Genomic DNA, 16,311 nt, shown 5'->3' with positions numbered 1-16,311 from the left:
GATGAATACCTCCAAGACTCTCAGACATCTGCTCATTGCCTCAAGGTGTTTTGATGTCACTCCCTATTGAACTTGTTTTAAACACAGACTCAGATTTCAGTGACAGTTGCAGGTGCTCAGCAGTATTAGGCACAGACCCAAAATTTCATCCCCTCTGTTGGAGGATGAGGCTTGCTTTGTCTGAAGCACTATACTTGAGTTGAATTCCTAGTTTAAATTCAGACTGTAGCTTCAATAATGATTATTTCCTTTGCAACTGCCAGCAACTGTGATTTTTAGTGACAACAACTCATTAAAAAAGAAGTAGTCTTTTTTTTTTTTTTTCCGAAAGACATACTTCCAGGTGTTTTGAGACAAACGCAAAAGAGAAAGAACATTTTCAATAAACAGAAGCTGGAATTTTCTCCTCACACCTCTGTGCCTGTGGTCCTGCCAGAAGGAATACCATATCACTTCAGAAGGATTTAAATTTTACATCTTTGATAGTTTTGTCAAAGCGCAATCAATTCTTGACTCTCAATTCTCTTGCTTTAACAGAAAAAGGCACACTGTAGATGGAGTTTCACCTTTGGAAATGCCTCTGACTTTGCCTTCAGTGCCTTTTTGGTATAGTCTGCAGTTAAGAAGGTGCTAATCAGCTGGAGAAAGCAGAATTCGTCTTGTCTAACTGAAGCTATCTAAAATTCAAGTGTATCTAGACCAATGTATTTCTCTAGGCTCTATCTATTGTCAATGGAAAGAGACAGGCACCAACAGAAATCACTTGTCCTTTTCAGATGTGTATCTCAGGATGGCTCAGCTCACTGTGTGCTTCCGCTTGTTGCTTTCCACTGACAAAAGGCAGAACCTAAATGTCTCATCCCACCTTTTTGTGGCAAAAATTGGGTAAAAAGTAGTTGTATACCCTATCCCCAGTGAACAACTCCACTTTTCCACCTGCATTCCTGTGCATCTCCTGTTGTACTCTTTTATACAATAAAGGATGTTTACAATCACAGAAAAAAGACTACTTTGCTAATAAAGTGAGTGATTTTTTATTCATACTTCCATTTAGGTTGAGAGAAATAAAACCTTTTTTTTTATTCTGATAAACCTACGTTGCTGGGGAAGAAAAGACATTTCAAAGGAGTGAAGGAGAAAATGCTGGGCAGCTTCATCCTTCTTTCGTTCTAAATTATTTATGTCCATTTGTTATAGTTGCTTTAAACGTGCCAAGCTGGGTTGTGTTATCCAATGTAGTCCTTTCCAGGTGAAGGTAACGATCTGACATCTCCCTTCACGTACCGTTTCAGAAAATCCAATGAAAGTATTTTATTGACAATAAAAGAAGGGTAATCTTAATGGTGGGACCTATCAGATGAAGGTACTAGTGAGTCGGCCTATGACCACACATGACATCTTCAGTGTATTTGGTAAGCTGAATCCTGCTTAGAAGTTGAATACTTCAACTTCTGTTAAATGAAGCTTTTAAAACAACAAAAGCCTTTGCAAAGAAAATGGTCTAGATGAGAATCGATGACAAACTTCCTCCATAAATCTGTCAAAGGCCAGAAAGAGTGACTGGGAGGCAGGAAAAGCCTCGATTCACTGAGAAACTAAAACACTAATGGTCACAGATCAGAAATTGTCAGAATTATTTGAGCCATTGCTGTGTGTTTTAAGCTGTAAATTTTGAACATTGCATCAGTTACAGGCAGGTTACCAGAAGGGTTCATGGCTATTTCTCAACCAAGAAAACTGAGTCTTTGTTCTCATTCAGGTGACGAGAACCCAAGCGAATACTCGCTGAATGAGGGTGCTCAGCTTCATAAATACTCCATTGACTCTCAGCGTGCAAAGAACATGCATCCAACAGAAGAAGTGCTCCACACACTCTGGTTTCTCTTGTCTGGAGTGATTTTTTTTTTGACAAGACAGGACAGCTGGGAGCACATAACACCTCTGACTGCCCTGGTTCCCTCTGACTCCTTCAGCAATTACCTTGACTTGATGTCTCATTTGCTCCTTTCTGGCACTGTGTCCGGGTGCTGCCGTTGCTCCATGTTTTTGACTTTCCTCTTATCAGACAAACCCATCCACCTTTGTCTTCAGTGTTGTAGGTGCCAACCTCTAAAGGTAACCACGCCTTTCTCTTTTTGTAGGTGGAAGATGCATTGAGTGAGGCAGATTTTCAGCTCAAGTTGGACCTGCACTTTACTGATAGCGAACAACAGTAAGTGCTGTTTTAAAGTGCTCAATTGGTAATGCAGAGGTTTGTTCAATTGGGAAATTGCTTTGATGAAGTGAGAGCCCTTTGGAAAAAGGGATAGCTTTGATAAGTCTTTCCTTTGCATCAGTGTTGAAGTCTTTCTGTTTCTCCTTTCTGTGTTTGAAGAGTGTATCTCATACTCCTCTTTAAATGAACAACATTTTTTCTCCTTTAAGTGTGAGGTTTTCAAAGATGTTAAGTGTTGCTCTATCTCTGCTGCTGTTAAAGCCAAAGGGAATATCATCGCTGACCTCCATGAGAGCAGGGGCTATGGTTCAGGAATGCATTTATCTCAGGAGACAACAAAGTATTTTCTGGCTGAAGATGAGTGTATGAACATGCTAAGCACTTTTCTTGTATAAGAACCAAAGCTGTCTCTGTATTTTAGGAGGAAAAAGTCTTCCCATTGACTTTGATCGCTTCCCACTGCATTTGATTCCCTAATCTTAGGTGATGTGGGAGTAACATGCCTTCCTGAGACATAGCAGAAAGTGTGATCACAGACATTATTCAGCCTCTCTGAATCACAGAAAAGGCTTCCAATGACATCAGCAGAATTTATGGGGGGGTGGGAGAAGGTGCAGAGAAATCATCTGAGCCATGTTTCATGCCCAGACTGTCCCCATGTGATTTTATTCATATCCATAGGGCACCTAAACAAATTTCAAGAACATGTTTCCTTTTTCTTCAAGATACAAAAAGTGAAAACTTGTTCTCTCAGGCAGATGGGACTGGACCATCAGTCATCAGCTGTGACACTGATGGGTCTAGAAGAGAGAAAAAACAAACATTAGCCAAGGATAAAAAGAACTAAAGCTTTCAAGTTATGAAATTGTGCTCTAACACATACATTTAATTTCTGTTACCATCTGAATGATTAATCCTATTTACTATAATAAAAGCAGTGATTTTTATAAAAGGATATTCTGCAAATCTCATTGAAACACTTCTTGAGATTAACCATGCACCATACTCAACCATCTCATTCTTAGTTCTGGGAAACAATTGGTTTCAGAAGGGTCTTTAATACTGTAAAAGAAGTTTTCTTTAGAAGTGAGTTTCATTTGCATTGGGAAGACGTTGTTAGGCATGCTCCAGATTCACATCTCGTTCTCCTGCACTATAGGTGACTCAGGTGTTAAGTGGTTGACTGTACACTAGGAAAGTTATTCTGGAATAGTTACAATCAAACTTTAAATTGAAGTCTTAGGTTTTATTTACTGGAACAAGGAGAAGCCTGTCCAACTTGAATCTTTCTCTCCAGTTACTTCACCTACTCTTTTTTTTTTTTTTTTGGCCTCTTGCTCATCAAATAAGATGAGCAGTTTGCTAAATGTGTTTCCTTCTGCTACGTAGTTCTTGATGTCCCCAGAACTGGTGCATAGGTGGACACCAAGGACAGTCACCAGGGGAAGCTGGAATTGCATCACACCTATTTTTCTTTTATACTGTATATTTATAGATATCTCTACATCTGTTGTTTATTATTTATTTTTCTACGTATATGTATATATATATTTGCATTTATATTTATAATTTCTGCTAGACGCAAGTACAACACAAGATACTCATTAGTTATGTAAACCCTTACGAAGCTGGGAAGTGATAAAAATTCACCTCAAGCCGTCTCTCAGTCTGCTGCCCGTAGCGTGTTACAGGCTGTGACAACTCAAGCTTTCACTAACCCTGCGAAACCTCTTTCTCCTCCAGGCTGAGAGATGTCCCAGCAATCCCCATGATCAGCAGCCGTACACTGTGTCTTCACTTCCACCCCCGGAGAGGTCTGCACCACCATGTTCCTGTCATGTTTGACTATTTCCACCTGTCAGTGATATCCGTCACGGTGCACGCGTCACTGGTAGCATTACACCAGCCTCTGATCAGGTAAAGGACACAGGAATGCCTGTTGAAAGGCAGAGGGAGATTCCTCTTCTGAGTTCATTTGCTTATTGTATAAGAGAAGCAGAAAGGATAATTTAATTTCAAGGTTTTTTTTTGCTCCTGGGATAGGATTCTGGAGATCGGGGTTTAGAGCCAGCCTAAACACTGGCTCCTTCCCTTGGTGAAAGACTTGGGGTGTGATCAAAAACCAGCAAAATCTTTGTGAAGAGGTTCAGAAATTTTGATTAGTCTTGATCTCTCTATTCCCCATCTGTAACGTGAGGGAAGTGAAAATTCTCCTCTTCTTGGCTGTTTTTCCTCTTTATTCTAAAAGCAATAAAGAGCATTTATGTTTTGGTTTTTTTTTTCTCCTGTGGTTTTGTAAAGCATTTAGGACAGTTGGACTCCAACCTCATCTGTGGCTTCTGTGCATTAGCATAATTCATAACACGGCTAGAAGGAAGCATGCATGAGTCAGTGCTGGATAAGGCTCAGTTGAATTTTTCCTTTGCAGCATCATCTGATTTAGCCGTGCAGCAGCAGGATACTAGCTGCCATGGTGTCTAGGTGTGATTTATGTTATCTGATTCGTAATGACAAGAAAATAATTCAGAACTCCTTCAAATAAAACAGGGCTGGAGGTCAATATCCTCTAATATTTAGAGCAGGGGAGGGGAAGCAAAGGTCTTGCTGGCAATTTACTTTGTGTCCAATCTTGTCATCGCGTGAGATAAAGAGTGCTGAGAGGGAGGGAACTCCTTTGGTCCTGAAGCCGAAATGCGGTGTTCAGCGTTGTTCAGCTTCCCTTACTCCAGCAAGTCCTTGCTGTTTACCAGAGCACCAGGAGATTCTTTTACGTTTGTCAAATATTGTGCGAAGAGCACTGTGTCAGAAAGAAAAGATGGACCTGTAGACGCCTTTTTTTTTCCTCAGGTTTCGTGTTTTGACTTGACACAACTTTGCTTCAGTTCTGCATTTGTGTAAAGGCATTGGCTGTACACAACGCCATAGAATGAATTAAGATCGTAAGAGGCTGCGTTGTGACAGTGACGTGAGTCGTGTTAGCAGACCAGAAGTGACATATCTGTCGTTTCTGCTGCTGAGATACAGGTGACTACTGTATCTCTCTTCTGCTATGTGTTGACTTTTTAGATAGCGAATTAGATTGTAACAGACTACTAACCAGATAATTTTGGTCAGATAATTTGCCTATTGTTCTATTATATAAAAGGATGAAAGAACAACAGCTAACAGGCTTAATCACTGTTTTCAGTGCTTTGTTATCCTCCAATGAATGGGGCTGCAAAGACTTGTTACTGTTATTAGGCATAAATCACATGATGAGCAACACAGTCAGATTATTATAGCTTTTAAAATGCAATTTTGTGGGCATTTATGAAGTATACAATATTTTTACTTAATGCAGTGGAATGAAGAATTTTGACAACACAATATAGTGTCTCATTTGCTCAAGCCAGTAAAATAACTTTAAAGTGTGATACTGAGGATTTATCTTCTTCTTGATAAATATTCAAAACCCAAAGAGTTTTTATATCATGTGTTCTCTAAATATAAATCAGGGTGAAGACAGTAGTTTAAAATTCCAAGCATTCTGAAACAAAACTAGCCAACTAAAACGTGCTTGTTTTTCTCACAGCCCAGAGCTTTCCTGCTTATCACTGGAGTTTACTAGGAATATATTAAAAAAAAAAGTTTTAATTGTAAAATCAGATCTTTATTTTTGTAGCACAAAGGAACCTGAATGACTGGAAAGTTTTTTTTGTCACATTATAGAAAAAAATAAACACCCGATAGTTAAATTGTTTGGGAAAAAAATCTATGCAGTATTTCACTGTGTTTTAACTTGCTACCTTGACCTGTCCCATCATAGTATGTACATTATGCATATATACATATTATTTCTACATATAGGTATACATTTAAATGTAAAACAACAACAACAACAACAGTTTTATACCTACCCTGAAAATAAGGATCACACATTATGTAAAATTGAAATTCACTGCTGTCCTGAAGTTGTCCTGGAAAACAAAGTTGCCTGAAGCACAGCTATCTGCTCACATATGCCCCGTGGACTCAGCTTTTCATATTTTGTCAGCTCTGTTGGCAAATTAGATACTCTTCGCCAAAGTTCTTCCCCGTTGCCTGTATTTAAGCAGTGAAAACGGTAGGGAAACCAGCAAGATCGATTCAGGCCTTTCCCTGCAGGGTAACATACCCCCGCAAATAGCTCCTGGTGGGCAAAACTTGCCGGGGTGCCTCCGTCACCTCCTGTGTTTTGACAAGTGAATGTTTTGATATTGATGTTTGTCCTGGTTAATAATTCTTATATAATAAATATTACATTAGGTTTGATACTTTGAAGCCCTCACCTCTTACCAAACTGAGAATGAGTGAAATTCAAGTTTCTGGGATCCTTCGCTGAATTCTGGATGGAAATTTTGTGATTCAGCTTTTCTACGGAGTATAACCCTCAGCTACTTAGTGGGGTCCCAATTAATGGCAGCTGCCAATGGCTTTATGCATTTCCTAAGGAGGTGAGAGGCTGGGTCGGAAGGTGATGAGGCAGACTTGCAGTCAACTTACATCTAGCTTTATTTTCTCTACAGCAATCATATTTGGTCTAGACGTAGGATGACCAGGAGCACGGTGGGATGCTTTGGGGCTTGGATCGCCTCCTCCCTTGGCTTCTTGGGCAGCTGCATCCCTCTGAATGAGGGGACTCTGAGCAGCAGAGAAGGAGCTGGGTGGCTTTGACTTGTCCTTACAGAGCACTGAGACAGAGCTTGGTTAAAAATCCTCACTTTGACCTTTAGACTTCTTTGATTACTCTAAAAAGCTCCCCAGAAGTGTCTGGGAAAGCTGGACCGCTTGGGCCCAAGTCCAAAACTTTGGTATTCCAGGCAGGAGTGCAGTAATAGGGGAGAACCAGGATGTAGGGTGCAGTGGTTGGGATAGCTGTTGTCTCGACCTGAAACACCTCGACCCCTCACCTGCATCTTGCCCTACACCCAAACCCTGTCACCAGGCACAGCAGGACATTGTCACACCACTGCTTGCAAACCACAGGGCTCGAGCTGTGCTGCTGCAGACCCCAAGCCCCTTGTTCTTCTACTGTGCAGGTCGATGGTGTCTGCACGGAATGCTTTTGGCAGTTGCCGATTCCGGAGCAGTATTTTCAGACTTTTGGGATGTGGGAGAAATAGACGAGAATCTACAGCAGGAGTTAGCTGGCATCTCTCTCCTAACGTCACAGCAATGACAGTTCTCTTTGGAAAGCGAAGGGCTTGCCTCCGGTGACCTCGTTTTACCCAGGATGACAGAAGATGATCCCAGAAAGTCTGTCAAAAGATAAGCAGAAAAAGTGAATGATGTTCAAGCTTTAGAGCACTCCCCTGCTGAGTGCAGTAGCCTCCACAAACTGCTCAAATAACTTTTTTTATTCTCTTACCTAGGCTCCGGAGGCTAACTGTGAGTAGATAATTGCAGGAGGAAGGTGAGGCGGAGTTAGGGTTTTTGGACTCCAGTTTTCTGGTTTGTGTATAACAGTTTGGTTTCTGGCCTGAGGCATTGGAGTCTCCCTTAGCTCCTTTTCACTGGCTCTGCAACTGGTCCAGTCCACAAGTGGAACCAGCAGTTATTATGCATTATTATTATTATATGCACCAGGAAAACTATGACATAGTGGCTATCACGGAAATGTGGTGGGATGCCTCACACGACTGGAGTGACACAATCGATGGCTACAAGCTCTTCAGGAGGGACAGACAGGAAAGGAGAGGCTGTGGAGTAGCCCTGTATGTTAGAGAATGCTATGAGAGCTCGGAAATCAATATAGTGATGATGGGGTGGAGAGTGCTTGGATTAGGTTAAGGGCCGATAAAGCTGATATCGCTGTGGGAGTCTGCTATAGACCTCCCAACCAAAGCAGTGAGGCAGATGAAGCTTTCTATAAGCAGCTGGGGGAAATCTTGCGGTCACTTGCCGTTGTTCTTGTGGGGGACTTTAACCTCCTGGATATCTGCTGGGAATACAACACAGCAGAGAGGGAACAATCCAGGAGGTTCCTGGAATTCGTGGAAGATAACTTCCTCACGCAGCTGGTAAGTGAGCTGATGAGGGAAGGTGCCCTCCTGGACCTGCTTCTTGTGAACAGGGAAGAACTTGTGGGGGAAGTGAAGGTTGGTGGCCGTCTAGGGCACAGTGATCATGAGATGATCGAATTTCTGGTTCTTGGGGAAACAAGGAGAGGGGTTAGTAAAACTGCCACCTTAGACTTCCGGAGGGCAAACTTTGACCTGTTCAGAAGACTGCTGGACAAAATCCCTTGGGAGGCTGCCCTGAAGGATATAGGAGCCCAGGAAGGCTGGACATACTTCAAGAGAGACGTCTTAAAGGCACAGGAGGAGGCTGTCCCTGTGTGCCGAAAAATAAGTAGGCGGGGAAGGAGAACAGCCTGGCTAAATAGGGACCTTTGGCGGGACCTCAAGAGCAAAAGGAGAGCCTATGACCTCTGGAAGAAGGGGCAGGTCTCTCATGAAGACTATAAGGATATAGCGAAGCTATTCAGGGATAAGATTAGGAGAGCCAAAGCGCAGCTGGAGCTCAACCTCTACAGCAGTTAAGGATAACAAAAAATGTTTCTATAAATTGATTTACAACAAAAGGAGGATTAGGGAAAATCTCCCTCCCTTACTGGATGCAGAGGAAAACATAGTCACAAAGGATGAGGAAAAGGCTGAGGTGCTCAATGCCTACTTTGCCTCAGTCTTTAGCAGTGGAACGAGCTGTTCCCTGGGCACCCAGCCTCGTGAGCTAGGAGACAGGGAGGGGAAGCTGAACGAGGTCATCACAATTAAAGAGGAAGTGATCAGTGACCTGCTACACCACTTGGATGCGCACAAGTCTATGGGACCGGATGGGTTACATCGAAGAGTGCTGAAAGAGTTGGCAGACGTGCTCACCAAGCCACCTTCCATTACCTACCTGAAGTCATGGCTAACTGGGGAGGTCCCAATGGACTGGAGGGTAGCAAATGTAGTGCCCATCTACAGAAAAGGCAGAAAGGAGGATCTGGGAAACTATAGGCCTGTCAGTCTGACCTCGGTAGCAGGGAAGGTCAGGGAGCAGATCATCTTGAGTGCCATTACAAGTCATATAATGGACAAGCAGGGGATCAGGCCTAGTCAGCATGGGTTTATGAAAGGCAGGTCCTGCCTGACGAACCTGATCTCCTTCTATGACAAGATGACCCAATTATTGGATGAGGGAAAGGCTGTGGACATTGTGTACTTAGACTTTTGAAAAGCATTTGACACTGTTCCCCATAGAATTCTCATGGAAAAACTGGCTGCTCGTGGCCTGGATGAGCATAAGATCTGATGGAACAAGCACTGGCTGGATGGGCGGTCCCAAAGAGTGGTGGTCGATGGAGTTAAATCCAGCTGGCGGCCGGTCACAAGGGGTGTTCCTCAGGGCTCGGTGTTGGGACCATTTCTGTTTAACATCTTTATTGATGACCTTGATAAGGACATAGAGTGTATCATCAGCAAGTTTGCAGGTGACACGAAGCTAAGCGGGAGTGTTGATCTGCATGAGGATAGGGAGGCTCTACAGAGACTTGGGTAGATTGGACCGATGGGCCAATGCTAATGGAATGTGCTTCAACAAGGCCAAGTGCCGGGTCCTGCACTTGGGCCACAACAACCCCATGCAGCGCTACAGGCTTGGGGAAGTGTGGCTGCAGAGCTGCCTGGCAGAAAAGGACCTGGGGGTTCTAATTGACAAGTGGCTGAACATGAGCCAGCAGTGTGCCCAGGTGGCCAAGAGGGCCAATGCCATCCTGGCTTGTATTAGACATAGTGTGACCAGCAGAAGGAGGGAGGTGATTGTCCCCCTGTACTCAGCACTGGTGAGGCCACACCTTGAGTCTTGTGTCCAGTTCTGGGCACCTCAAAACGAGAGAGATCTCGAGGTGCTGGAGCGAGTGCAGAGGAGGGCAACGAAGCTGGTGAAGGGCCTGGAGAATAAATCTGATGAGGAGCGATTGAAGGAGCTGGGACTGTTTAGTTTGAGGAAGAGGAGGCTGAGGGGAGACCTCATCACTCTCTACAACTACTTGAAAGGACATTGTAGAGAGGTTGGTGCTGGTCTCTTCTCACAGGTAATTAGCGATAGAACAAGAGGGAATGGCTTCAAGCTGCAGCAGGGTAGGTTTAGGCTGGACATTAGGAAAAAATTCTTCACGGAAAGAGTGGTCAGACACTGGAACAGGCTGCCCAGGGAGGTGGTGGAGTCACCATCCCTGAATGTGTTTAAGAGTCATTTAGATGTGGTGTTAGGGGATATGGTGTAGGGGAGAACTTTGCAGAGTGGAGCTGGTGGTTGGACTCGATGATCCCAAGGGTCTTTTCCAACCTAAATGATTCTATGATTCTATTAGCCCAGCATCAGCTGTTAGAAAGGGCACTTTGCTCCAGCATAGTTCAGGCTTCAAGCAATATTTCTATTTTTCCCAAAGGGATACATCCGTGTCTATGGTGTACAGGTCTACTTAGTCTCAGGCATGCTGCGAGCTGCCTTTCTTGTATTGAACTCATTTAGGCAGCAAACAGCAAGAAACATGGTTACCCGCTTCATTAATTCCATAGACCTCTGCACCCCTCCTTCCCGAGAGGAGTTAGCATATGCTACTGTTTATAAATAAATATACAACTCATAAATAATCTCTGAAACAAGTACCCAAATACATTATTCCCCACACACATATAGTTTCCCACACTGAAAACAATGCCCTATACATTGTATTTCCTGTCACGCAACATGGACAATAGGATCTTCTATTGAAAGTTTATCCAGTGATTTCAGCTTTCTGGAAGCTTTCTGGAAATGTAAAGCTGTGTTTCAGCACCAGACTGCTACTGTTTGCACGGGCTGGTCTCCCCAAAGCCATGCTTTGTCTAAGGGCTGTGCAGAATCCAGCTCATTCGATGGCCACAGCATCTGCAGTCTTACTAGCTTCAGCTAACAACATTTTCAGTCTGAAAAAAAACAAATCAAAGCAAAACAAACGACTAAGGGAAAATAATAAAAAAAAAAGGCTTGAAATTGCTGCAGATAAGCAAGATCCTTCATCACAGGCAGCTAGCAAAACTGTTCTTGTTTGCACAAGAAAGGCGTCTAATTTCCGCAGGTTTCTGGATTCTCCTCAACTTTCTATTCTCTTCCTCACTTTTGTACGTATGTGAAAAAACAAAGTAGACTTTCAGGATATTACTTGTTAACATTGAAGTCTTAATTGCCCACATCCAATTCATTGTACGAGAAACAAGAAATTTTGGTGGCATCTGAGATGGGGAAATAACATAATAGAAATTTTGCAGGTGGAGAAACCAAGACACAGATACTGAATTTTTCAGTGCCTTGAGTTTGTTCCGCTCTGGGAAGAGGAAACAAAATCAAAGGGACACAGGGTATTTAAAGGTTTCAGCCCTGACCTAATTCTGCTCTGCTCCACTGCACTGAGGAATTAGGTCAACCATGGCCATCCTTGAGCAATTTTATCTCACTTACATTCTTTTATTCCTAGGCATCCTCCTGTTCCTCAAAAGCACAACTGATACATCTGTATGTGATACACACGCTGTACTACCCTGTGCACCTTGAATCATAGAATCATAGAATGTGTTGTGTTGGAAGGGACCATTAAAGGTCATCTAGTCCAAGCCCCCTGCAGTCAGCAGGGACGTCTTTAACTAGATCAGGTTGCTCAGAGCCTCATCAAGCCTGGCCTTGAATGTCTCCAGGGATGGGGCCTCCTCCACCTCTCTGGGCAACCTGTTCCAGTGTCTCACCACCCTCATTGGAAAGAACGTCTTCCTAATGTCTAATCTAACCCTGCCCTGCTCTAGTTTAAAACCATTGCCCCTCGTCCTATCGCTACATGCCCTTGCAAACAGCCCCTCACCAGCTTTCTTGTAGGCCCCCTTCAGGTACTGGAAGGCTGCTATAAGGCCTCCCCGGAGCCTTCTCTTCTCCAGGCTGAACAACCCCAGCTCTCTCAGCCTGTCCTCATAGGAGAGGTGCTCCAGCCCTCGGATCATCTTTGTGGCTCTCCTCTGGACCCACTCCAACAGGTGCATGTATTTCTTGTGCTGAGGGCTCCAGAGCTGGACATAGTACTCCAGGTGGGGTCTCACCAGAGCAGAGTAGAGGGGCAGAATCACCTTTCTCGATCTGCTGTCCACAGTTGATTGATGCAACCCAGGATGCAATTCACCTTGTGAGCTGAAAGTGAACGTTGTTGGCTCATGTTCAGCTTCTCATCTACCAGCACCCCCAAGTCTTTCTCCTCAGGGCTGCTCTCAAGCCATTCTCTCCCCAACCTGTATTTGTGCCTGGGATTGCCATGACCCAAGTGTAGGACCTTGCACTTGGCCTGTTTGAACTTCATGAGGCTGGCATGTGCCCACCTCTCAAGCTGACTTTACCTGCTTTCAAATTTTATAGCAACCAAGTTTAATTTCAGGACAAATGAACCATCATTTTCAAGCAGTCAAAATCACTAGAGATTTCAAACCAGATTCTGCCCTGGCTCTGTTTGGGATCTAGGGATAGATATCTGTTTCCATTACAGATTTTATTTTAATAAATCTTATCAGTTTTACCCAAGAAGCTCAGAATGGTTTACAGTCACTGATTGTATTATAATCTTAGTGAAAGTCCTTGTGGAAGAGAGAAGCATGTCTAGATGAGCACAATCTGTAAATATCCACATATAATTCTCAAAAATAAGTATCAATTTGCCAAAAATTATATATATTAAAGCTTTGAGTTAAAACACTGAGGGAAATTAGTGTTGTGCATTACATCTTTCCTGATCTGTGGGAGTTAAAAAGAAGTTCCTGGTAAAATGCAAACAGTGCTGTCAGTGGAGGATGTGAGGGTTTGATTCTGAGGTGTGTTATTTCTATGGGTCTTACTTATATTTTTCATTTTAAAATCAGTAATATTTACTGCATAAGGGACTGAGAGAAAAAGAAGTGATTTCTCCATAGGATCTGGCCTAAATAGGATGCAAGTTCATTTCCCGAACTTCCACTCTTGGTTTAGTCACAGAATTAATCATTTCTTGTCATTAGAAATGTGATGATTGTGTTGGGTTTTGTTTTTTCATTTTTTTACAGTTTGACCATTTTATATAATGCAAAATAGTTTGGTTTTTTTTTCCCAAACAAGATTCAGATCCCAATCTGTTAATTTTTTTTTGCCCCATTCTGCTGGAAACTACAATTTGTGACAAAATTAAGCTTTGCTTACCCAAAAAACCAAAATGTATTGAAAAGTTTCATTCACTTGAAAAAAGTGAATTAAAAATTAAAATAGTTTATTTCATTTTGGGGCAGTTTAATCTCGAGAGTAATACTATGTTTTATTAAACTGGAAAAAAAAAAAACCAAAAAACATTTATTCTGAATTACTTCAATAACACATCAAGGTCAAACCATTTCTTATGCCAGGGAACTGTCATCTCCTTTCTATGTTACAGAGTTGTCCACAGAAGATAAAAAACAGGGAAGGATTATTTAATAATTTGCGCCATACAGGAACTAAGAGGAGCCACATTCAGTTCTCCAACAGCAGGTTCAAAACAAACAGAAAGTGCAGCACATACTATAACATGTGATTCATTCCAAGAGATGTTACAGAGGCCAAAAGTATAAATCAAAAAGGCACGTACACAAATTCACAGAAGGTAACCATGACTGCTGGAAATAATTCCCTAACCATAACCTCTGAGTCAGAAAGTTCTTAAATTTTGATTGCTGGTATCTTGCAGGTTATACCACAGAAAAAAAAATAAAAATGGACTTTTCAAGGCAGCTTACTACAGCATGTGCCCATAAATGACTGCTATTAGCGCTATGAGACTCCTCTGAAGGATAATGGCATCTCACAGAGAAGGTCACCAAAAAAACAGCTCAAAAAATAAAAGTAAAAATAATTTGTTTATTTCACTGATAATATTAATAATTCTGCACACATGTTCATTCTCTTGGATGTGCACACGTACCTCTTTTGACCTTCTTTATCCTGACTCCAAATAAAAACTAAAGTTAACATACAGGATGAAGATATAAATGTTAATGTTAAATCAAAGGTACTAAATAGATAGTCCAAATGGACATGTAAATAACCAGGCTTCAAGATTCGTACAAATGAGCATGGTTGCATCAATATTTAGGAATGCAGGAAAAAATAAACACAGAAAACAGAATTTGACATAGCAAGTTAACCTGTTATTGCTAATAAAAATTGTCTTCAAGTATTACGTACTTCAGAAAGCATAAGGGGAACCTCGACAGTTTCTGAGCCTTCCAGTTAAACTTTCCCTCAACAGACAGATGACATTTTGGCAGGTTTCCCAAAAAAAGGTTTTTGTTTTACGGTTCTATGTGAAATCAATTTCCATAAACCCAGCAGATTAAAATCCCTTCTCTGCTGTAAAAGCAAAAGATAAATAAATAAAAGAGGCATTAAAAAGTGCTTTTCTACCCCTTAAAACCTTTGAAAGCTTTGCTCATATTCAAATGAGGAGGTTTTCGTTTGCAGGCAACATTTGTTTAAGCTTCTCTCTCTGATACCACAGCAATCATTTTTTATTTCTGCTTCTTGAGCCTTTCCAGCAGACCAGGGCAGACAACATCATCCAATAACAGCTGAAATTATTCAGAGCAGCGCTTATCTCTCGGCTGTTTGAAATTGCTTTAGTTTATTTATTTATTTTTATCTTAAGCATTGCACGTAGGAAATACATGGAAAGACTTGATGCTGCTTAGAAGCAGCCAGCTGGAAGTTTCTTGGATCGCATGAATTTAAACAGACATAAGCAAGGCCAGATATATGCTACGGTCTTCTACACCATCCTCCCCCTTATGGGATGGGCTACAAAGGGGACCAGAACACCTCTCTTACGAAGAAAGGCTGAGGGATTTGGGTCTCTTCAGTCTGGAAAAAAGAAGACTGAGAGGGGATCTTATCAACACTTATAAATACTTAAAGGGTGGGTGTCAGGAGGATGGGGCCAGTCTTTCTTCGGTGGTGGCCAGTGACAGGACAAGAGGTAACGGGCACAAACTTGAGCATAGGAAGTTCCACCTAAACATGAGGAGGAACTTCTTTTCTTTGAGGGTGGCAGAGCCCTGGCACAGGCTGCCCAGAGAGGTGGTGGAGTCTCCGTCTCTGGAGACATCCAAAACCCGCCTCGACATGTTCCTGTGCAACCTGCTCTGGGTGACCCTGCTCTGGCAGGGGGGTTGGACTAGATGATCTCCAGAGGTTCCTTCCAACCCCTGTCATTCTGTGATTCTGTGGGATGTCCCTTTTGCCAGTATACGAATGCTAGGTGATACATAGCAAACAACAGTTTTGACTTAGAGGCGAGGCAGGGATTTGTGGTTAACCTCCTGAAACTGGTCCAATTCCTAATTTTGCTTGAGATTCTTTTTCTGATGTTGCACACATCACTGAGTTTCCCTGCACATCAGAGCCTCACCAGTTATTTGGGTGATAACAAGTATTGCTGCACCTCTCCTTTGTCTTGTATCCTTGGCATAAGCATCCTTTCTTTTGTTGTGTGTCTCTGTACAGCAGCCTGGACTCTGATCTGTCTTTAAAACTGAATCAAGTGTAGATATCCACGAATTATGGCTGATCTGAGCTGATGTGGCCTCATGATACACATCTACATAGAGGAATATCCTCAGACTGGAAAGTTTTGGCAGAATGGATGGCACTGCCTTGTGCCTGCTGGCACATTACGGTTTTAAAATGGTTTTTTGTCCTTCCCACCTTGTAAGTTTTTGTTGTTTCAAGGAGACCAGATCTCCTGGGTATGATGTAATTTGGGATGCCTGGATGGGCATCATGTGCCTGTGGATGGTGATCCCAGTTGGAAAGCTGTAGCACAAGCTCAGTGGCATTATGTCTGCACTGAGTATGAACAGCAAACGCGTTTTTCTTTTTTCTTGGCAGTTTATTATTTCAATTCCACCTTTGCCTACATGCTTTTTAAGAACACAGTTGCTTGCATCACCATTTAGATTCAGTACTTCAGTTTATTGTATTCACCACAAGTAGCCTGATTTCTCTCTTGAAATCTT

The 16,311-nt window shown here is 42.4% G+C and overlaps 1 protein-coding gene across 3 annotated transcripts in view; it reads left to right on the top strand.

Annotated features, from left to right (window-relative positions):
- Positions 1 to 16,311, top strand: part of FAM135B (family with sequence similarity 135 member B) — a 223,913-nt gene that overhangs the window by 138,448 nt on the left and 69,154 nt on the right. For all 3 annotated transcript variants that reach the window (XM_063327583.1, XM_063327582.1, XM_063327585.1), the window contains exons 5-6: positions 2,142 to 2,212; positions 3,959 to 4,132. In XM_063327583.1, coding sequence (XP_063183653.1) covers positions 2,142 to 2,212; positions 3,959 to 4,132 — 245 coding nt within the window. The remainder of the gene's footprint in view (positions 1 to 2,141; positions 2,213 to 3,958; positions 4,133 to 16,311) is intronic.

Source organism: Chroicocephalus ridibundus, chromosome 2 (genome assembly GCF_963924245.1).
Source record: "Chroicocephalus ridibundus chromosome 2, bChrRid1.1, whole genome shotgun sequence".
Classification (NCBI taxonomy): domain Eukaryota; kingdom Metazoa; phylum Chordata; class Aves; order Charadriiformes; family Laridae; genus Chroicocephalus; species Chroicocephalus ridibundus.
The sequence above is the reverse complement of the archived record's forward strand: the minus strand, read 5'-3'. Positions and strand labels throughout refer to the sequence as shown.